The following is a 23330-nucleotide window of genomic DNA, read 5'->3' on the forward strand; positions in this document are numbered from 1 at the left end:
TACCCGCCATACAGACCAACCAGAGCTGTGAATGCCTGTGGTTACCAATTATTTGCGGTTTCTATAGGATAGGACGAAATGGTCTGCTGGTCCATAGAGCTGATAATGATTTAGGTTTGCCGAACATCGTCCTTATCTCTCTCTACTCGGGTTTGTTTTCAGAGAGTTCTATGAATCGGGGTATAATATCAGGGAGACCCATGAATATGTCGAATTATTTGTTCAGTGAGCCTTCACTCTCCTTTATCAGCTGGGCTTTAGCTTTTTTGCTTAAGCGAATTATCATTGGACAAACAATATAGATAGTGAATTCGTCAGAATCAAACGTTTCTAGCAGTAATAATAATTAACGTGGATTTCCTTAATTTTTGATGTGAAAAGTAAGCCATTTCTGAACAGACGTTTTTGCTCAGGGTGCATGAAAGTAGACTTCCACTTCTTATACATACAGAATAATACCTATATTTGTAATTATCAATATTCGAATTCAATAATTGCTGTTATTTTCTATGTTGAATAGTTAGAAGGAGTCAAAGGCACAAAAAAGCAACAATAAATTGTTTATACAAAATCGAAGTTTTGAGAAAAATTATTCCATCAAGCAGTAGATTAATAAGTTTGGAGTTTTTTTTATATTGAAAATCCAAGTATTAGAAAATTCCATATTTACAACTCGAATAAAACGTGAGGTTCTACAACTCGCCTAGTGCTATCAAAAATGTCGTTTTCACAGTGTTTCTTTCTATAAAATAGGATTATAAACTTCTGTCAAGAAACAAAAATTGAGTTAACTACCAGTTGTTGCTCTTACATGCTTAACTCTCATTTTTCAATTAATTTCTTGCTTCTTCTGAAACTTATCTCTTTAACTTTTTTTAGATTTCCGTTGAAGTGGGAATATAAAACTTCCATAGAAGTTTTGGGCGTCTCCCAGATAAAATTCAATATAAGGCACTTACCTAAAGGTTTCACCTACATAGAATAGAACTTAAACTTTAAATTGTCAACCGAGAGTGCCAAGAAGTGAAATGGGATTTTCAAAGGAGACGAGAGATAATTGACAGATCATCTCGGAATACACTACACAGCATATCCTGTGTATCATATCGATTTTATGCTCTACTTAACCGCCTGATAGTTCAGAAACATGGAGAAAACAAGTTTCACAGATTATTTCGTATACTACAGTATGATGATTGGTTTTTATATCCATTATGTTTGATGAAATATAGATTATGACAATTTTTAGCTCAACGAATTCACGATTGCTGAACACTAAACTGAAAAAAGCTCAATATACATAGAAGTGGCGCATTCGCCAATTTGTGACAGAGACCTAGGCTAGATCGGAGAACTGTTTCCTAAAACAACCAGTTTACAATTTTACAAGTGAGAGAACTTGTAATGCACCTTGAAAAGTTTTTTACAGAATGTTGCCATAGTTGTCTTACGAGTTACAATTTTACAAATATTATCCCAACACAGTAGTAGAGTTCCATGGCGAACAAAATCGTCAAATCATAAGGAACGTAAAGAGGCCTGTGAGAGAAGGTGATATCCTCAGCTTGCTGGAATCTGAAAGAGAAGCTAGAAGACTCCGTTAAGAATGCCGATGACTATCTGAGGGGTTATTTTATTAATTAAAATAAATAGCTATAAGATCACATTACAAAGCCACCATAAATAAAGAAGTTGCTCCTTCACCATTTTGCGATTCAGATCGACATGATTCGGGGATCTATTTCATAAAACAAGCTTACAATTTGATAAGTGGAAGTTCTTGTAAAGGACCTTAAATATTTACGAGTGTTTCACCAAATGTTGTTTATAGTGTAGACGAGTTACAATTGTATAGATTAATTTCATTACCTCGAATTGTCATTATTGAAATGATTTGATAAACGAGAGTATGTTTCTTAAATTGAAATTAATTGTATGGGAGTACACAAATATTGGGATTCAAAAAAAAAGTAAAAACTTTTAGAACATTTGCCTGTGAACTTGTAACTTGTTGTTTTAAGAAACACTGGTTTTCGAAATTATTAACTTTCAGAGGGAATCAACTTTCAGATCGACCTTAAAATTAAACACGTGACATTCTCTTGATTTGTCGATATTAGGAGGCGAAACACAAATAATGTGCGGTGTTGCCAGAATGATTGAATACTTAGTAGAAGTTAGGAAAGGAAAGACTGAGCAGACACGTGGTGGTGTTCCCTCTTAATAAAATCAACAGTGGCTGGTGATGACAGGAACCCCTGTCCTCGCAACTCCCTAGGAATGGATTTCTTGAAGTTATATCGAATTTCCATCGGAACCAACTGTCCTAAACTAATTTCAACTCCACGCTACGCATTCAGATACATCAAGGTTTCTGTGACTTCGTTTCTATGGACTACGGGGTCCAGATGATTATAATTCAATTCTGTACATCTGGCAGTCAAACAACGTCCGGATACATATCCTAATAGGGGTGAATTCACCCTGGACACTGGCAGATTGGCCATTTCTGACTGTTTCAGTAGCCTGCCAAATTTGATAGCTACCGAGGGTTCCGTAGATTAATTCAAATTTGGAGGGCTAGCTCTAGGGACTCGTAATAACTAGATATTACATTTGGATTCGTACTGTTCATCAACTCGGATGCTGAGCAATATAACCTTATTATTGTGAGTTTATAGATAAAATTGGACAGCTCTTTGGTGATTTTGCATATCTGGAAATTAATGAATTGAACTTTTGGATTCAATGTACTGGTTAAACGACAAAATTAATTTTATTCTTATTACTTACGAATCATTGTTATCACTTTTGTGGGAGAACGATTCAAAATTTTCCTCGAATATAATATTTAGTTTCATGTCCGTCTGTGTGTCCACACATTCTTGCAATAGCCTTAACTTCAACAACGATTTTGATGGAATGGTTCCACACAAAATTCAGCTATTTCATATAAAGAGTAGGCATGCGCAATCCTGATATTCTGTGGTTTCGAGTTCGATAAAATTTAGTTAGAATTGATTTTGTGGAATTTAAGCACTTTCAGGGTCTGTTGGACCTTTCTCATGCTCATTATTGGCATTGCAGGTTGGCTCATTAAATAAGCCGAAGGAAAATTAGCTATTTTCATTTTAAGGCGCAAAATTTTTTTCGAGAGTGAATAGTTTTGACAAAAATAAGTATAGTCTTAAGTCTGGATCGAGAATGGACTGGTTAAATATGCTTTATTTGTTGTTGTTTGAAAAATGTATGAGAATGAGAACGAGCAATTTTTATTATGATAACAACATTTTTTCAAAGCATTTTTAGAGATTTTTCAATTTAAAACATGAACTGAAGAATTGAGGAAAAACGAATTCTCTTTGAAAGGTTAAACAAATTCATTTATGAGAAACAAATAATTATAATACGTCACAATTAAATATAAGTTATGGAATTATAAGAGGTCATGATGATTTTTTTTCGGACTTGACAACATCTTCTAGGTCCACTATCTGAATTCAAAAAGTGAATTATCAAAAAAAAAAAAAATTCCTTCATATCAAACACTCCTAAATACTGATCTGTTTCCGAATAACACAAACCGAATTTCAAATTGGATGAGGGCGATAAACGGACATATTCATGTACGTCACTTGTCTCTGTTTTTGACGTGTTCGAATTATATCAAACTGCCCTCCATCAGCGTAAAGTCTTTTTTCGCATCTAGACCTGACAAGGGCTCTCAATTCAGCCTCTTATGGAAGATCATCGTTCATTGATGTCAACGGCAGATGGTTACGATATGGAAGACCTTCACAGGGAAAACCGTGAAAAACGAGAAAACTTTATCGTGGACAACAGATAGGACTCCGATAAAATCGGTTTAATTCGAGAAAATTGCCTAGAGTTTCTAACTTTTTTGGCTGCTTCAGCTTCCATTTGAATTTTCGTTTATTTAGAACCACAGAACGATAAAACTCTCAATAGTTGTGCTAAATTTCTTCAGGATTGTTCTACTAGAAGATAATTATTTATTCATATGAAAATTTACCTTCTGAAATATCAAACTCTGATAATACATTTTAATTTTTCAATGTAAAGAAAAGGTCTTCTAGTCAATATTCCAGAACTGACAAGCCAGAGTCAATTCGATCGAACCGATATGTTTTCTCAAACAAAATTCCAGGTGGTTAACCATCAACTGGTGACAGAGTCTACCAGACTGCGCCATATTTAAGTCATCATATCTTCCACAACAACATGGCCATCAACGATGAATGCTGTTAGGATGAGTTTGTCAAAATCATTACAAGCCATTTCAAAACGCCTGAAAGTCATGACAATGATTAGAAACAAGAAAATTGGGTTCCGTACGAGTTGAAGCCGAAAGATGTTGACCGGCGTTTGTTTGCTTGTGAACAACTGTTTGAAAGGTAAAAACGAAAGGGATTTCGTCATCGCATTGTGACTGAAACGAAAAATGGATTCATTACGAAAATCCCAAGTGCAGAAAATCATGGAGATATCCCAGTCATGCTTCCACGTCGACGACCAAACCGAAAATTCACGGTTCCGAGATCATGCTCAGAACCACCTCGGCGTAGTGTATTATGAGTTGTTAACACCGACTGAAACAATCACAGGCAATCGCTATAGACCGCAATTAATGCGTTTGAGCCGAGCATTGAAAGACAAACGGCTGCAATACAACGAGAGACATGATAAAGTGATTTTACAACATTACAATGCTCGATCCCATGTTGCGAAAGTGGTCAAGATATACTTGGGAACGTTACTCCCTCGGACTATCACTTGTTTCGTTCAATGGCACGCGGCCTTGCTGACCAGCACCTCCGGTCATGAAGAAGTAAAAGATTGGATCGCTTCAAAAGATGACCAGTTTTTTCAACCCGGGATTCGTACACTACGCGAAAGTGAATACTTTGAGTAATAAATTTATAACCAAATTTTCACAATAAAGCCTCGAATTTCGGAAAAAAAACGATGGAAGTAAAGTTGTACGCCTATGTACATGAATATATTTATATCATCATGAAACTTTGACCTTTCCCTTGCAACTCTTTTTTATATTAATCGTGAATTTTTTCTCATTTGAATGTCCAAAATACATATACTATGCAAGTTATGTTTCTTTTCTGTTGAAAACTTTCGACTCACCCAAAGAATGCTTTTTATACTTTTTCAATATTATGTTGAATTATTCATATTTCGATTTTGATACCTAAAAAACTTTGATTTTTGTCATAATGCTTTCAATGAGTGACTTCATCACTTATTCGAGTGTCACCAGTTAGAGGTTAAATGGAATGTTAATTAATATTCTTATGTTGCATCACGCTTCGGATATGTCGATTATTATAACATCAAAATTATGCTGAAATTATATTCTGAACTAATTTACATGCAACATAAATGGACATATTATAATTGCAATTCTGAATAGAAATATTGCCGGATACGTAGCTGCATCAGTTCGTTGAATCGAATAAATTATACACTATGGCCACTACAGAATTGAAGCTTTTGTCACAATTTCCGGAGTTCTATTGAATTATCAATTTCTGTATACCAAAAAGGCCGACTCAAATTAGATCCGACAGGGAAATTTGAGACTCTAAATTGAATCGCCGTATTTCGTTCATATCTGATTGATATTTCAACATGAACATGTATGCAATCGTATTGAACGCCTCGGTGACATCCTGTTTACACGATTGTCATACCCTTCATTTCTACTAATAGAATAATGGATTTTTAGAAACGTCCGCTGCAGAAACAAGTAAATTGCTAAAACAGAGTGATAGGTCACTATATATATATATATATATATTCTTTTGAGAAAGAGCAATACAAAATATTAATTTCAAACAATCAAGTATATGTGTCGATGAATCTCAGTATTAGCAGAGGAAATGTAACGGGGCATCATACATTTCAACGTATGATACAAGAGAACAGATAAAAACCTCAGCAAAAACTCTGTCTCCCCGTATCGGTGTAGTGACTGGTTTGTGTAAACGTTTACAGAATAAGCTGACATAATTTATATTGAAGGACTTCCTCTTCACTATTACAGTCATCAATCAGATCATTGAATAACAAGCAGTGCAAAAAATTATATTCGAGCCTTTTCTTCCCTCTAATACTTTGATTTCTGAAGGTGAGAGTGATGATACTGTAGAATATACGATAACTGTAGGTTGCTCACAATTATTCATGATTATCCTTGCAAAACCCTAGGTAAAGTAAGAAATCTAACTCCAATGAATCTCAAATGTCATTATGGCTATATGTCTTCTTAAAAGTTTCTGAAAAGGATCTCAAAGGACGTAGATATACCGAAATATACATAACAAAACTGCTGGGGTACGCTCAGGAACTCTACCAAAGCTCTTTGCTGCCATAGGGAAGTGGTAATACCATAAAAAATTTGGCTAGAGGCAGCAAAGTGACTCTGCTCTAAGTGCTAGAGCCTAGTGATATTGAAGGCAATGAATTGCAAAAGGCTTGAAAAACAATACTACAGGGTTGCAGTCCAGTAATTGGAGCTCAGGAAGAAGATATCCTCATTGAGAAATACACCAGAACTTATTCAAGCAAAAATATTTTTGTTTCCTATACCACGTCACTCCCCAAGTTCAGGGTCTGGCGCAGAGATGGCACCGCCAAAACCATATCACTTTTTTCTCCTTAGTACTAAACTTCAAAAGGTGCGTGTCAACATGAATACTGTTTTTTTTTTTTTGAAGTACCACTCCGCTTTCAGAACAGCATACGACTTGGTGAACCAATTCTAAATCATCACGAAACGAAAGTTAAGGAATAAATGGGATTTGTCAGATTTTCCAATATGGTAGAGGATTTTCTTGAGCATTGTTAAGTAGGGCATATGGCAAAGATTCAAATTGTTGGAACAGGAAGGCTACTTCTAGCTATCGCCCCTTACATTTAATCTAATCTAAAATAACAAGTGTTGTCATCCAAAGATCTGAAATCTAAAAACACCTTTCCATTCTCAAATTTCCATATATTCAAGCAAGAGCCCAAGAGAACTTCCTGAATGCCAACCACGTATCAACTAAATAATTCAAATACATACGTTATTTACTCGAAAGCCTGAAAGTGAATTGCACATGGCTCCTATCAGTTTTAAGAATGCAATTACTTGCTTGTCATAAACGTAAAACCGACTGCGACATTCGCCGGAAAATAAGGAAATGTCACAAAAGATACGAAGATAACTGGCTATGTTATAGATAAAACTGGCGGACAATCCCTAAGGGAGTTGCTGAATTAGAGAGCGAGCACGTCGGTTATGTTATAGACGGTTTTAGCGAATGTGACCTCTGAGGTAAGCACAATTTATGTGCCTCCTTTGTCCGATGCTACAGCAGTGAAAAGGGAACAGAACTGCTCCCATCCAATTTGTAGAAAGTTACCAAAATTCAACTGCAGAAAATTCTACAGCGAAGTTCTACGTTACGTTTATTGAATTTCAGCGAAATGACACACTGATGTGGGATTACATTATGGATGGCAGCTTTGAGTTTCTATTTCGAGCTGACCACAACATCAGAACTAGCACAATATCGAAAAAATGTATTTCCGTAAAAACAGATCCTATTATATTGAAACTTAGTTTTGTCTAATTTTCTTATTATCTTATCGATGTTTTGCCTTTTATTATATCTCTTGTCATTCCTGGCATTTTATTCCAAAGAAGACATTAATACCTCAAAGAACCTTCAGAAATTCGAATCAAATCAGATTTAATTCTATGCATCCTATAGTTTATAGTTATTTATGTATCAAGGGAGTTATGAGGGTTTTAACCACAGAGGGCAACAGATTTCAATCCCGAGGGACGTAAGTCCCGAGGGATTGTTGCGTTGCCCGAGGTGGTTAAAATCCAATAACTCACAAGATAGATAATTAATTTTATTTCATACTGCATGAAATATAAAAACCAAATTGTTTTGGTTTTCAGAACAAAACGAATTATCTTTATTAAGAATTAAGTAGGCATGGTTGCCATGGAAATGTCACTGACAACATTGTAGATATTTGTCATATCGTGTTTCTCATCATATTCAAATTTGTGAAAATGAATGCAAACTCAGAGAGAATTGAGATTTCAAGAGATTTGTTGGAAAAGGCTGAAAAAGCTCGTTCCGTACTACTACCGATAAAGTCGGAACTTAAGTACAAAAAGGAATATGAAAAATTTCTGCAGTGGATGGAAGTTAACCATATGGATAGTAAAAACACGAGTGAAACTGTAATGTTGCTCAGTTCAACCGGTTGGAAAAAATACATTCGGGAAAATTCCAAGCAAAATTGCTAGTTTTTTGGAATTGCCGAATCCAGAAACATTCACAGGACATTGTCTGCGAAGGACTTCTACGACTGCCTTGGTCAATGCAGGAGCAAATATGACAACATTGAAGAGACATGGTGGATGGCGAAGTTCAACGGTGACAGAAGGGTATTTGGCCGACAGCATGGAATTGAAAAACAAAACTGCAAGAATGTTAGCTGGAATGTCAGATGAAAGAAGGGAAACAACTTCATGTTTGAATACAGTCATTAACAGTGACAACCGTTTAATAGAAAATCCTTGCAATTCGGGTAACAACTTTAGTGGTAAATTCGACAACTGTCGGTTTGTTTTTGTGAACACTTTAGAGGGAGTTAAAGATCTATAACTGCCCTGTTTAACTCCCAAGGGAGTTATGACAATGTTTATAGTTACGGTAACTAAGCATTTATTCTTTTGTAATGTATCAGTATGAAATAATACCTATCTTCTTCAACTCTCAAATTGAGCTACACTGTTTTTTTTCCAAGTCTCATGGAAGGATTGATACATTTGAATATAAAGAAAGAACACACAAAAAACATAATTGTTCTTTCATTTCACAGGCTATTATCGGTTTTTGTTACTTCATAGGTTTCCCATCGTTCAATATCCTTACGTCATCTGGAATTCGACTACTCCAATATAAGGAACCCACTATGAGAATGCAGAGATTTATTTCATTCATGTCATTTCTGTTTCCATATCTCATGAATATTAGATAATCGCTTTCTCCTGCCATTTCTCTACTTCACGTATCTTTTTTCTACTACTTGTTACTACTTTTATCGTATCGTATCTCAGTAGTATTGAGATATTCGAATCCCCAGAAGATGTTTATTTGTATTTAATAAATCACTACTTCAAGGTTTTTTACTATAAAGTAAAATTTGCAGTGTTTTCAAATATTTAGTCGTTCCTTTCGATAATATGACTAACTACTCCTCCTGAAATACCAGTGGAGTCTGTCTTTTTATTTCAATTTCACTTTGATAATATATACATCGTCTTTGGGAGGAGATGAAGGATGAAGAGTCATAGCTTGTGGACCGTTCACAAGATGATAAACATCACGATTCAGTAATCAGTATATGGAGCTTCTCATCACTGAGATTTGCTCCTCACGACATCCTCTTCAGACGGAGCATGAGCCACGCTACCTTGTCACTACGCGTCCAAACGCAGCTCAACTCACAAGCCACGCATAATCACAAACGATAGGTAATGACTGCATGTTATTACCCGATACTCGGATTATGCGTTGAACAAACCTCAAACTCGTAACGGACGGATGGAACGATAATCGGATCTCATAACGATGCCACATGAACACATCAGCGGTCGTGACAGGATCGGAGGCATGACATAGTTGTAATTCCACTGTCCATCAGCAGGTTACGGTTTAAAATGCGAAAAATCGGATTTTTGAAATGAGGGCGGCAGGATGATAACTATCACCGCACGTTTCGATGTGACAGAGGAAAAATTGTTCGAATCGAAATTGGCAGACTTAACCCTCACTATTAATTATACACCTTATTGTAGCCTATGACATGATGTCAATTGACAGTCTGTGATTCTCATCTATGCACATTTAATTGAAAATTTCAGGAATTGATATTCAGCAGTTATATGCCGAGTGCTTGCCAAATACTCGTATATTTTACCGACTGCACGACGTCCAGGAGGGAGAATATTCGATAATTTGGCAAGCACGAGGGGTATATCAAAGAATATATTTCCCAAAAAACTGAAACTGGAACTCTTAGAGGGGAATAGTGAGCATTATGTTTTTTTTTTCAACAGGAAGCTTGTTTGAGTCGATGATACAATCCTATCATCAAATGGTGCATTTCGATCAGTTGCTCCACAAATCAAATACTCATCCAAATGATCTGAAATAAAATTCGTTAGAGAATTCTCATGGTCCAACGAATCTAAATAATCTGTATTGATGTCTCTAATTTGATTTATTCCGGTAATTTACCCTCCCCATATCCAATCCAATACGGGATACCAGCTCTCTTGTGTGGTTAAAGGAACCCGAATCGGAAAAATGCTCCTAGCTCATCCATCCCAAAACCACTGTTTACCTTCACTTAGTCTCTGTCCAAATTAACGCCAGGCGTTTAATTAGGATTGGGCTTGATAATCTTCTCCCAACGTCCAGAATGGACCAACTCGATTTTCGAGAAAGAGGGACGACCATTTGGCTGATCACAGATTTCCATTATTCAACAGACAGGTTCTTGGCGTCGAGAGATCGAAAGATGGGGAAGAATACAATTTTAATTAAAAACCGACCTGAATGAGGACTCCCGATAAATCTGAGGATTTGAAATGATTTTTCTAATTAAAATTTTCCCATCTTATGAAGTCCATTTCGAATGTCGCTGTACTGGAAATTTTCTTAATTTAATCGCTTCAATGGGAAATATGATTCGTTTCATATTCAATTCCTTGTGCATCTTAAAGCAGTAGGATGATATCCTTTGAATTTATAGTTGAATGGAAAATATTAATATTGAGGAAGTTTTAAGTCTGGAACAGCATTGGATAGGATTCGAATCTATCAGGAATGGGGAAAGCACTGAGGTGAAAGCTGGAGCTCTTGTGCGCTCGTTCATTCATGCACCAATTGTCTATATTCTCATTGAATTTTATATGATTATGTTGAAACTATCAGCTCGAAATTTTGCACGGATCTTGACATAGTAATTCTATATATAATCACATAATAAGACTCCATTCTATACCCGTATTTTCGAATTGCTATTCATTATTGGATATTTTATTAAAGACCTATTGTCAACTAAGTTATTTTCAATCAAGAGACAATGTGTGAACCGAATTTATCCCAATTATAATAACCTATACAACGTATTTTCAATACTCTATTTGCTACTACATTTTAGTAACAATGTATTCTGCTGACCCCACTGTTTTGACATAAGTGTTTCGAGTCAATTTCAAATAGCAAGTCTTGATAGGATCTTTTATATTGAATTAACGAACTAGTTAGAAGAGGATTTTCCTAGTTGACGTGGGAGTCAGATTTTCGAGGTACCCGTGGAGAAAGTAGTCAGGTTTTTGTCCGCTGGGTGGCGCACCGCAATAATCATACTGCGTAGCGTCTGCCAGCGTTCAATAAGATGCCTGCTATTTCGTTTGTTTGTCATCTTGGGTTGAGTTATGCGGTACTGATGATCCCTAATAATGATTTAAAAGTTTGGTTCTATTGCCTAGACTTCAATTAGTGTCAGCGCCGTAAGTGTAGTGTTGTGAGTAAGAAACAAAGACTTAAGTGTTTAAGTTTTTCGAAACCAGCCAATAAAAAATGAGTGTGAGCCCTACGAAGAGGAAAAAAGTTAAACTCCGCGATGAGGAGAATCCTAACCAGACGCACCCAGGAGGACAATTTCCGCCACTACCAATGGAAATTTCAAGTCCCCCGCGCATAACATTGAAAAATCGTTTCGAACCCCTAGGAAACGACATTCCCGAACCGTCAGTCCCTACAAAACCTAAATTGAGAATACCCCCAATAGTTGTAGATGGGGTTTTTGAAAAACACTCCGAAACGGTGAAAATAATCAAAAAAATTATTGGCGAAGAGACAAAATTCCATATCCGATATGGGAAAAATACATCGAACGTCTTTGTGGAAACCGAAGAGGCGTTCAACAACTTAAAAAAATATTTCTTATCCGACGACCTGGAATTCCACTCATTTACCAGGAGAGACAAAAAATCCCATGCATTCGTCGTACGAGGCCTAAACGATGACCAAAACCTTGAAGACCTGAGAACAGATCTGTCGGAGAGTAACCTAAATATAAAAGACATCTTCAAAATGAAAGGAACCAGAAATCCAGCGTACTTGGTCATAACCGACCAAAAAACCACACTTCGATACCTGAAACAACATGTCAGGATTGTCAACTACACCGTCGTATCATGGGAACGACATTACTCTAACAGAAAGATCACGCAGTGTAGGAGATGTCAAAATTGGGGCCATGCTACCTCAAATTGTTTCAGATCCTATCAATGTCTGAAATGTGAAGAGGGACATCTGACGAAAGACTGTACGAAAACAATGGACACACCTGCGAAATGTGCGAACTGCGGTGGGGATCATCCAGCAAATTCCATAAAGTGTGAGGTATATATAAACCTTTTGGAGAAACTGCACAAAACCTCCAACAAGAAGAAAGAAGAACCAAAAAAATATATACCAGCGCCTTTGCCGAAAGAGAACCCTTGGGAGGAACGCCTGAGAAGACGGGAGGCGAAAGAGAACATCCGTCAAAATAGTTCAAAAGAAATAGAAGAACGCAAAATTCCAAAACAACCCACAGGTGAATTCGGTACATTTACAGAACTCAAAAATGAATTCAACAAATTGAATAACTTCATCAATATCTCAGACTTCCTGCAAAAAATTAGAACTTTAAACGAAAAATTGGCTAGATGCGAATCTGGCTATGAAAAATTCCAAACTTTTCATTCTTTTCTTGATAGCATATAATGACTAGTAAACCAGCACATAGACTTAATTTAGCTTCCTGGAACGCCAACGGAGTTCGTGATAAGGAGTACGAAATTTCGTATTTCTTAAAACAACATTCCATCAAAATTTTCTTATAAACGAAACAAGGTTAACATCATCGGATAATTTTAAAATAAAAGGCTTCCACGTGGCTAGAATGGATCGTTCAAATAATACTCACTACGGAGGTGTTGCCATTCTCGTACATACTTCAATTCCATATAAAATTTTACCTAGTACTAGTTGTTCAATAGAGAATGTAGGTATACAAGTGGAAAATGGTCCTAAAATAATTTGTGTTTATAATAGCCCTTCGAATAAATTCAGAGAAACCTGCTTAGAAAGTCTTTTAAATAACAGAGAAACTCTTGTAATTGGAGACCTAAATGCCAAACATCGTGTTTGGGGAAATCTCAATAATAATACAAACGGAAGAACCCTGTTGAAATTCTTGGAAAAAAATCCAGACTGTAATCTACATTACTCACCCAGTCCTACCCTATTTCCGTATAACAGCACCACTCCCTCAACAATAGATATTTTATTAGCAAAATCCTTTACCCGTATTAGTGAACTCGAATCTTTACCTGAGTTAAATTCAGACCATAATGTCATAAAGTTTGAAATATTCGGAAACTTTCGTAACAATACTTCCAAAAACATCTTTGACTATTCAACTACAAACTGGAAGGAATTTCGGAGAATTCTTAATGAAAAAATAGTCATAAATAATGCCGTTAACTCTGCTGAATGTTTAGAGCAAGAACTATTGAAATTTTCAGAGTGTCTCACTTACGCACGGAACCGTACGACAAAATCCAAAAGAATCTATCCATTCGCCGAATCACTCCCCTCATATATTGTTGACTTAATTAGACTTAGGAATAGAACTCGCAAACGTTGGCAACGCTTTCGTGATCCCCTAGAAAAAATCAATTCTGAATCACTTTCCTCAATGATAAAAAGAGAAATCCAAATTTATAAAAATCAAGAATGGAATAATAAACTTCAAAAACTCAATCCATCGGACGGTTCCTTGTGGAAAGTAACAAAGACTCTGAAGAAAAAAGATACTACCATACCCCAATTGAATCACGATTCAAATTTCTTTGTCACAGACGGACAGAAAGCCGAGTTAATGGCCAAAACCTTCGAAAAAATTCACAATTTAGATCATTCTGATACTGATCGTCTCATAGAAAATACCGTGTCTGACTTTTTACGGAATTCCAACCAAAGTAACACCGAATCCAATAAATACCTAACAAATCCCTCAGATCTTCAAGAACTAATTAAAACCCTCCCACCCAATAAATCCCCAGGACTCGATGACATCGACAACAAATTAATAAAAAATCTTTCTAAAAAAGCTTTGGTACAATTGACCTATATAGTGAACGCTATCATAAAATTGAGTTATTGGCCCAGAATATGGAAAACCGCAATGGTGATACCTATTCATAAAGCAGGTAAAGACAAACACTCGCCTTTAAGCTACAGGCCTATTAGTTTGTTGCCGATGTTGAGTAAACTTACAGAAAAAGTAATTTTTAACATACTCAAAAAAACGCTTGAGAGGTCGGAAATGCGAGACCCATTTCAATTCGGATTCAAAGAAAAGCACAGTTCAACCCACCAATTAGCAAGAATCATAACCGACACCATCAATGCATTCAATAAAAAACAGAACACAGTGATGGTACTATTAGACATAGAAAAAGCGTTTGATCGAGTTTGGATCCAAGGACTACTATACAAAATGATCAACCTTAAACTCCCCACATTCATCATAAAATTAATTAATTCTTACCTATTAGAGAGAAAATTCATGGTCAAATTGAACCAAACATTATCAAATCCAATCACAATTTCGGCAGGTGTACCTCAAGGCTCCGTCCTTGGGCCCAAACTATTCAACTTGTATATACACGATCTCCCACCATTTCCCAATACGAAAACTGCACTTTTTGCGGATGATACCGCGATTTACGCTCATTCTTTCAGTGCAATAGTGGCTTCGAAATTATTACAATACCATTTACGAATATTGATGGATTACTATATTAGGTGGAAAATTAAAGTAAATGGAAATAAAACCGAAATGATCGTTTTCAGTAGGAAAATTAATGATAGAAATTTAGTTTCGCCTCTCACTTTTAATAATCACATCATCAAACAGAAAGAGTCTGTGAAATATCTAGGATTAACACTAGATTCAAGATTAAACTTCCACAAACACATCGATAATACATTAAGAAAAGCGTACGCCGTTAAAAGGACCCTACATTCTCTGTTGCACAAAAACAGTTTAGTAAATACAGAAAACAAGAAACTGATTTATACTGCACTGATCCGCCCAATTATTACATACGCAGCACCTACTTGGTGTCATTTAAAACCTACACCATTAAGCCCACTACAAAAATTCCAAAACCAAATACTGAGGATGGTTTTGAAGAAAAATAGGTATACAAGGGTGACAACACTCCATGACGCCTCAGGAATTGAAACTCTGAAGGAATACATAGATGGCATAGCCTCCAAATTTTATGAAAAATCCTGTTATGTGAGCGATCCGGTTAGTCGGATAACAAAAATTCGATTCTGTGATAAGAATCGAAATGGTCGGCATGTTCTTCCCTATGAACACCTACCAATTTTCTACGAAGAATATAAACAGTATTCTAAAAAATAGTCATAAAACCCCGAAAGGTAAAACTTAAAACCCCACATCAATAATTTATATTGAACAAATTAAAGCAGGTTTTTTCTTATTTTATTTCCCTGTAAAAACAACGAAAACTTAAATTTATAAAAGAATACTCGACTTGTATGAAATTTCAACTATTGTAAGGTAATATAATACCACATAAAAAGAAAGATAGGTAAACATCTTATGTAGGAACTATCATTGTATAAGAAAATATGAAAACAATTATGTATATTGTGTGTATTGTATATATTTTAATGTTTAATAAATGTTTTTCTGATTCTGATTCTGATGATCCCTAATAAGGGTGAAACCGGTATATCGCTACTCTTCCTTGATGACATGCATTCTACTTGGTTTACTTTCGATTATGATTCCTATGAAATAGCGTGGAAATCTTCTGTTTGACAATGGTTATGTTGATGGCATTTTTGTTGATACATTAACCAGATAGATAAATAATTAATATCGTATGATATTGCACACTTGGAAATCGTAATTCTTTTTCTTTTTGTATTTTCATCTCAATAGACACATGTAGGCAATTCCATAATCCAGAAATATGTTAACATATGAGATCGGTGTGAAAATCAAAATTGTATTTCTTAATTAAAAGTTTGTTTTGACAGTGATTGCAATTCATAATAGACTTTTTGTTATGTATGTCGTTCTTTATTAGATAATATTCATTAAACATAGTGTTACTGTCAATTTCCAATAACCTCGAAACTCAAAAACCCCGTAAGTCCTACGGAGACATCCTTAATTTAGGATCGAAAGAACGTAGTTTTCCAATTTAACTCTTGAATTCAAACCCCCACATCTGACTCAGTTCCCTCCCTTTCAGCTAATATGGGAGAATCGGCCCTAACTGTGTGTAAATCTCTGAATGTTGAATATCGGAGAACCCCGCCAGTTTTCTTCTTTATGATTCGTTAAACAGGATACGGGAATTCGGCTCACGATCCTGTGGAACTTTCTGGAAAAGCGGTCGGTCCTGCCAGTTCAAATTAGAATTTCGCAATGTTCCAGAAATACTATTGCGAAATGAGAGAAACAAACATAAAGGGGAACATTCCTTCCGAATGATAAGAGTCTAATTTGTGGCATTTCATCATTTCCGTGGGGGAGGAGATGAAGCTTGAACTTTCGATTGGGAGGGGGGAATATATTGGCGTGGAAGGAAAACATAGGTCCAGCTCACAAGACTTTCCCTTCCTTTCAGGAATTAGAACTAGAACTAGAATTGACACACAAGTGCACTCAAGGTATAAAACCCGCTTAGTAAAGGGTTCTGCAAAAAGGGGTTTCATTTTTATATAAAAAAAGAGTATAATTTGACAGAAATCAGCAATCCGACCTAACCTAACCCAAAACCCAACATTCAATTCTGGGAAAAGCGGTTTTTCGATATGCGGTAGCTCAGTTAGTGGAGTACTGAAATAGTGATTCAGAAGTTGCGGGTTCAAGTCCCTCTCGAGCAGGTACTTTTTCTGGAATGAAAATTGCCTGAAAGACAACCTATATTATGCTATTCGAATTTTTAGATTACTACATTTTCATGGTTGTTGCATTTTGTTAACGATTCCACATATTTTGTGGAAAAGGAGGAAAAACAAGCAAACCATTGTATAAAATCAGTTTTGCTCTCAAATATATTGTCAATCATTCGGACCAAATTTAAATTTCATTTCCAGATAATTGACATGTAACATGAATGAATCGACAAATATTGTAATGATTCGATTACTATTCAGCAGAGAAATATTGTAAAATTCGTAGCGGCAGCTGAATTGATTAGATTCTATATAGTCATCACTATTGAATTAAACCTTCTATCGCAAATTTGGAAGCCCCATGAAATTATTCATTGCTGCAATATTAAAAGGTTGGCTAGAATTGAATAATTAGCGAAACTTGTTGTTGTATTAAATTCTCGCGTTTTATGCAACTGATGTTCGTAGAAACGTGAACTGAATTATGTCATTTCAGTTGTATGCAACCGCTTGTAAAAAATGTTTGTTCGAGGTATATTAGTTAGTACTTATTCAAATTATAGTGGCTAAATGCATTTGTTTCTCTACAAAAGGTTAATGGCTCGAATCCCTCGGTCGGAAAATGAATTTTCAATTCGTATTTAAATTTTCTATTCCATTTTCATGAAATTGGAATTGAATTTAAACGGCATTAATAAGGATCTCAAGAATACCATTGCCATTTCTATTATTTCAGTAAGATCGACAAAGTCGTAAATTTCTTCAGGACATCGACTCCAGAATTGATACTTCAGTATATTTATTTTAACAATGGTATGTGATATCATGAATGGTTAATCGGGTATGTCGACTGCATCCACCATTAAAACATACATAAAACCCGGCAATTTCTAAAGTTTGTGTTGTTTGCCATGTTGTTGAGATATTTATCAAGATTGTACTTAAGAATTGGTTTTGGTTGTTTTCGATTTAATATTCATCTGCTATACTCATGTATATCAGCATTTAATTTGAATCTTCATACAAAATACGTTATAACTCCTAAAATATTGGTCCCAGAGAGAGTGTTTTTTAGAAGATCGAGCTCTAATCTACAACATAATGAGTTTCCAAGTTTGTTTCTTCCATCCAGGAGAAGTAGCAGCCTTGACAAAATTATCATATTTTTTTGGAAAATTTCAGTTTATAACATATAATCTCTAAAATAATGGACTAATCGCCCAACTGCTTGCATTCTCGTAATCTACGTGTTCGAATCAATAAGATGAAGCGGTACTAAATCTCCATGAAGGGACATTCAAAAGAATATAATTGAATCATTGGTAAATGATCTTTCAGTTCACAATAAAACTTCTGAATATTTTCTCGAAATTTGTTTTTTAAGCAGAGAAATCATCGTTTCCTCCGATCACTGACCAAAGAAGTATTTTCCAATGAGAGATTCCATTTGTATATTGAAAAAACGAGTATATTTTAAGAGAGAATTTCAATGCGTTGTTGAAGCGTGCATCATTCCATTTTTAATAAGGCGTAGTTTCATTTGTAAAATGTCAAAAGATAACAGCTTCAAGGCTGACAGCTACCATAATATCAAGCTCTTTACAATGAACCGATGAAAAAAATTCCATTCAATTTTATCTTAATAATTGTATTTTATTACAGCTCGTCGGCGGTGAATTTGATATGGAGTTGAACTTCGTGATACAGGATGCTCAGAATATCAGGCACATGCTCGAACTTTTGGATCACTGTCCACCAAATCTGCAGGTGAGTACAATTTATATTCAACTTTTTTTTAATAAAAGGTCATATCACCAAAAATTTTTGAGTCGAGCTATGTATAATGTGTTTCCTCATTTTTGCTTCTGTTTACACCGGTGCTGCATTAATTCATTAGTGGATTAATGGACCCTGAAATTGGATATAATATTGATTCGTTAATGTAATGGCTTTTTTTGTATTAGGTTGAAATTCTGCGTGAGGTTCGAAATTGGATTTCTATGTCGATGTCACAGGAAAATTACAAAATATAACCATCCGGTGAATTGAGAGAAAAAGTATGCAGCTGAACTAATTTTTAAATTACCCATAATACCTTTTAGTTGACATTCAGTTTTTAAGCGCTAGTTCCCCGAAAATGCTTTATCATTTCATGGTACATTGGTAATTTAGTCAACTGATTCCGTTGGTATATATTGTTGGAACGAGTTGCAACATTCACCAAACAATATATTGCTCTATAAAAGTTTGATATAAGGGAATGTATGATCGGAAAGTATCATATCAATTTGTATCGTGCATTTTTTCTGATATTGGTAGATATCTTCTAGTTGGTATTTCATTACGTCAAAGGTCATTGGTGATTCTTTTTTCTTGATTTGCATTTTGATAGAAAACATTTTCTCATTGAATTGTATTGTGTCACGGTTTCATATAACTATAGGTTTATATTATCATATTTTTGAAAGTTTTTCTAATAGGAATTTAAAATGGTTATAACGGCAACACGTCTAATGTCAATTGTTTCAGTAGGTTATTCCAATCAATACTCAAAGGAAAGACGCTTCTGCAAGGTTTGGAAATTATTAGTTTTTTCGTTCGAAATCAGTGCTCATTTATGAATACTGAGAGAAATTCATGGACGACATGATTCAGTTAATATTCTCATTATTATGACTCATCCCCCGACTTTTGCCTATACGCGTAGGATTTCTCCACGCCGTCGGCTTCTCACTCCTCGCTAAGAGGAACATTCACTCAATCCCAGATATTTAAAATATCAGAAGGGCAGAGCTCGGTCGTGTCCGGTCCCTGTGGTCCCCCTGGTTCTCGTCGAACTTCTGGTCCTCTTACAAGCGATCCTTGGACCTGTCCTTCGCTTCCTAGGAATTTTCTCACCGTCCTTGCAGTACCTAAAAGAACAGCTTTTTGCATTATATTATATATATACTCACTAAGTCCTAGTTGCTTGATATTTCTCTTGAGATTTTTGGGTACTATTCCTGTTGTTGAGATGATAATTGGAATAGTTCTCGTTGATATCATTCCCCACTGGCGCTTTATCTGAAATTCGAGGTCCCTATATTTTGAAATTTTTTCGACCTCTTTTTGACGCATGTTGTTGTTATTGGGTATTGCTACGTCGATGAGTATTGCTGCCTTTTGATGTTTATCAACTAGCAATATATCTGGCCTGTTGTGAGGGACTGTTTTATCAGTTATGACTCATTATTATTATTATTATTATTATAACGTGATACAGAGTTGAGGCTTAGCCTATAAACTCTAAAATATGTTAAAATAAGTAATGTTGTCACAAATTACAAGCTTAAAAAATATTGAAAAAAAATTATAAGAAGAAAGGGATGAAAACAAAATTCGTGCTATTGAATGAAAAAAGATCACAAAAAAAAAAAAACAATTCAATTTCACAAACACAGTACATTCTGTGAGGCCCACAAGTCAAGTTTGTTCTTGAAACTGTTCACACTAGGCGCACAAACTATCTCGGTCGGCAATCTGTTCCAAACCTCGAATACTCGAATACATTATAGTGATTTTCGGATTTCTTTCCTTGATGAGTATGATAGTGAAGGGATTAAAATCGACAGTGCTTCTCCGAATATTTTCAATACGTCCTGTGCTTCATTCTTTCCTGAAAACCCTATTAAAAATATTTAACACTCATATCGAATAGAAAGAGGTTTTCATATTCGATATTCACACAGGATAGGAACCGTTATGATATTCTATCCACTCATCATTGGATTATTATTCGATATTCGTCGCCTATATGTCGATCATAATTTTCATTTCGGGAAATTAATGAGATCAACTCGTCCACAATAGAGCAGATGGCCCTGGATCAACAGGGCACTCTAGATAACAGAGTTAATACCAGACCGTTGTCAATAAACTGCCAATTTCATCGTTTTGCCGATAGGGACAGTTCGGCAATAGGGTTGAAGGTAAATTTGAAAGTGAATTTTCTTTACGAGAGTATCAAACACTGTATGTACTTGGTATCACTCCCAAATTTGTCTACAGTCTGAATTAACTCGAATAAAAGCGTGTATGTTGTTCGTAGTTTTTAACCCAATTTATAATAATGGGTTTTTTTTTTCGAGGTATATAACTTTAAGTTGGCATTACTGTTCAAGATGACGACCTATTTAACAGCTGTTAAGTGATTTATTCTCAGTTTGGTTTGGCAATTCATCATGAATAGATTCACGGCTGAACAACGCTTGCAAATAGTGCAATTTTATTTCGAAAATAATGGTTCTGTGCGGAATACGTATCGCGCACTACGTCCATTTTATTTTGTTTAGCGATGAAGCGTACTTCTGGTTGAATGGCTACGTCAACAAACAAAACTGCCGCATTTGGAGTGAAGCTAATCCTCAAGTGTATGTCGAAACACCGTTACATTCAGAAAAACTGACTGTTTGATCCGCTTTATGGGCTGGTGGAATCATTGGTCCGTACTTCTTCAAAAACGATGGCCAGAACGTTACAGTCAATTGTGATCGGTATAGAGCCATGATTACTAACTTTTTCATTTCTGAATTGAACAACCATGATGTCCAGGAGCTGTGGTTCCAACAAGACGGCGCAATATGTCACAAAGCTCGTGCCACAATCGATTTATTGAATGACACGTTTGGTGACCGCCTAATTTCACGTTTTGGACCTGTGAATTGGCCTCCAAGATCTTGTGATTTAACACCGCTAGACTACTTTCTGTGGGGCTATGTAAAGTAATTGGTCTATGCGGATAAGCCACAAACCCTTGACCATTTGGAAGACAACATTCGCCGTGTTATTGCCGATATACGGCCACAAATGTTGGAAAAGTCATTGAAAATTGGACGTTCAGATTAGACTACATCCGAGCCAGCCCTGGCGGTCATATGCCAGAAATCATATTTTAAATGTAATGCCACAAGATTATCTTGCGGATAAATAAAATTCATGTCAATCGAATAATCCATCGTTGTTTTATTGCAATTTTAAGTTCTATAGCTCTAAAAAAACACCCTTTAGTAGGTCGATAAGGTACTACTGTGTCACCGCTTCTAGCATACATATCGTTTGTGAACTCGCGTTGGTCTACCGACCACTGCTCCATTGTGACTGAAAACCAACATGGCCGTTCTTTGGAAGACGAATAAACGCCCCCATGACTTGTAATTTTTGAGTATTGATTCAGTTTCATCGAACATTCGTTTCACATCCGTTTCTGATGCATCGTATAGTCACTATTAGGCCGTAAGTATCGACTGAAAAATTCAAACTACCTATAACGCAACATAACCTCCGGCAGCAACGTACAAACGACATGTGATAGTACAAAATGAAATATCCCTAACGGTCCAATTGCAAGCGCCATTCACCTACGTTACCGACGGCAGAATGTTCATCTGCAGCTATTACGCTAAGCAAAATGTCAGCCGTAACCGTTCGGCGTCACCATTTTAATCGTCCTGGGAGAGAGCTCTCTATCCATAAAAATGCGATAAATCAGGAGAAGGCTCGGTAAACTGCGTCCCCCAGAACCTGTGAGATACGGCTGGTAGAGCTGCTGGATGTACAGAATTTATTAGCACCGATAACGCGAAAAAAGAATTACGTGATATAAATAAGAAGAAGAAAAGATGGCACAGTCTGTGGATAACGTGGCGGGTCGGGCGGATACCGCAAGAGGCCTTACGCTCGGTATTTATGGACCTAAACTTTTGACTTTTAGATCCCATAAAACAGCATATTTTAGAAAAAAAGCTCGAGGTTCTTTTTTATTTTGCAAAGAGGTAGTAAAAAGGTGGTTACATATATCATTCTGGCATGACAAATGGAGGTATTTTTTTTTTGGGAAATCATTCGAAGGGTTTGATAAGCATATTTACAATGTTGTTAAAAAAATTAGCCTCAACTCGTCTACTGTCTACTCAAGCCTTTGAAAAAATGGTTGCAGTCTAACAGTTTCAGAACAAATGAAACGGAGATCCTACTATTAATAGTTATTAATAATTGATAATTGAATGAATGTTTATTAATGACCAGAAATGCTATCTGTTCTTGCTTCAGGCTCAGTTTAGTTTCTTTGAATGCATAAACATTCATCTATAGCTCACATGTTACAAAATAAATTCCATTTTGATGAAGTTTTGGAGTGTTTCCAACTCAAAAAAAGCAGTCTTGAAAGAAATTCTG

The 23330-nt window shown here is 35.8% G+C and overlaps 1 protein-coding gene across 6 annotated transcripts in view; it reads left to right on the forward strand.

The window, feature by feature from the left end:
- The window catches only part of LOC123684381 (neurobeachin), a 372530-nt gene that overhangs the window by 77716 nt on the left and 271484 nt on the right, over positions 1 to 23330 (forward strand). For all 6 annotated transcript variants that reach the window (XM_045623617.1, XM_045623619.1, XM_045623620.1 and 3 more), the window contains exon 2: positions 18780 to 18884. In XM_045623617.1, coding sequence (XP_045479573.1) covers positions 18780 to 18884 — 105 coding nt within the window. The remainder of the gene's footprint in view (positions 1 to 18779; positions 18885 to 23330) is intronic.

The sequence above is a fragment of the Harmonia axyridis genome, chromosome 7, assembly GCF_914767665.1.
Source record: "Harmonia axyridis chromosome 7, icHarAxyr1.1, whole genome shotgun sequence".
In the NCBI taxonomy this organism is placed as follows: domain Eukaryota; kingdom Metazoa; phylum Arthropoda; class Insecta; order Coleoptera; family Coccinellidae; genus Harmonia; species Harmonia axyridis.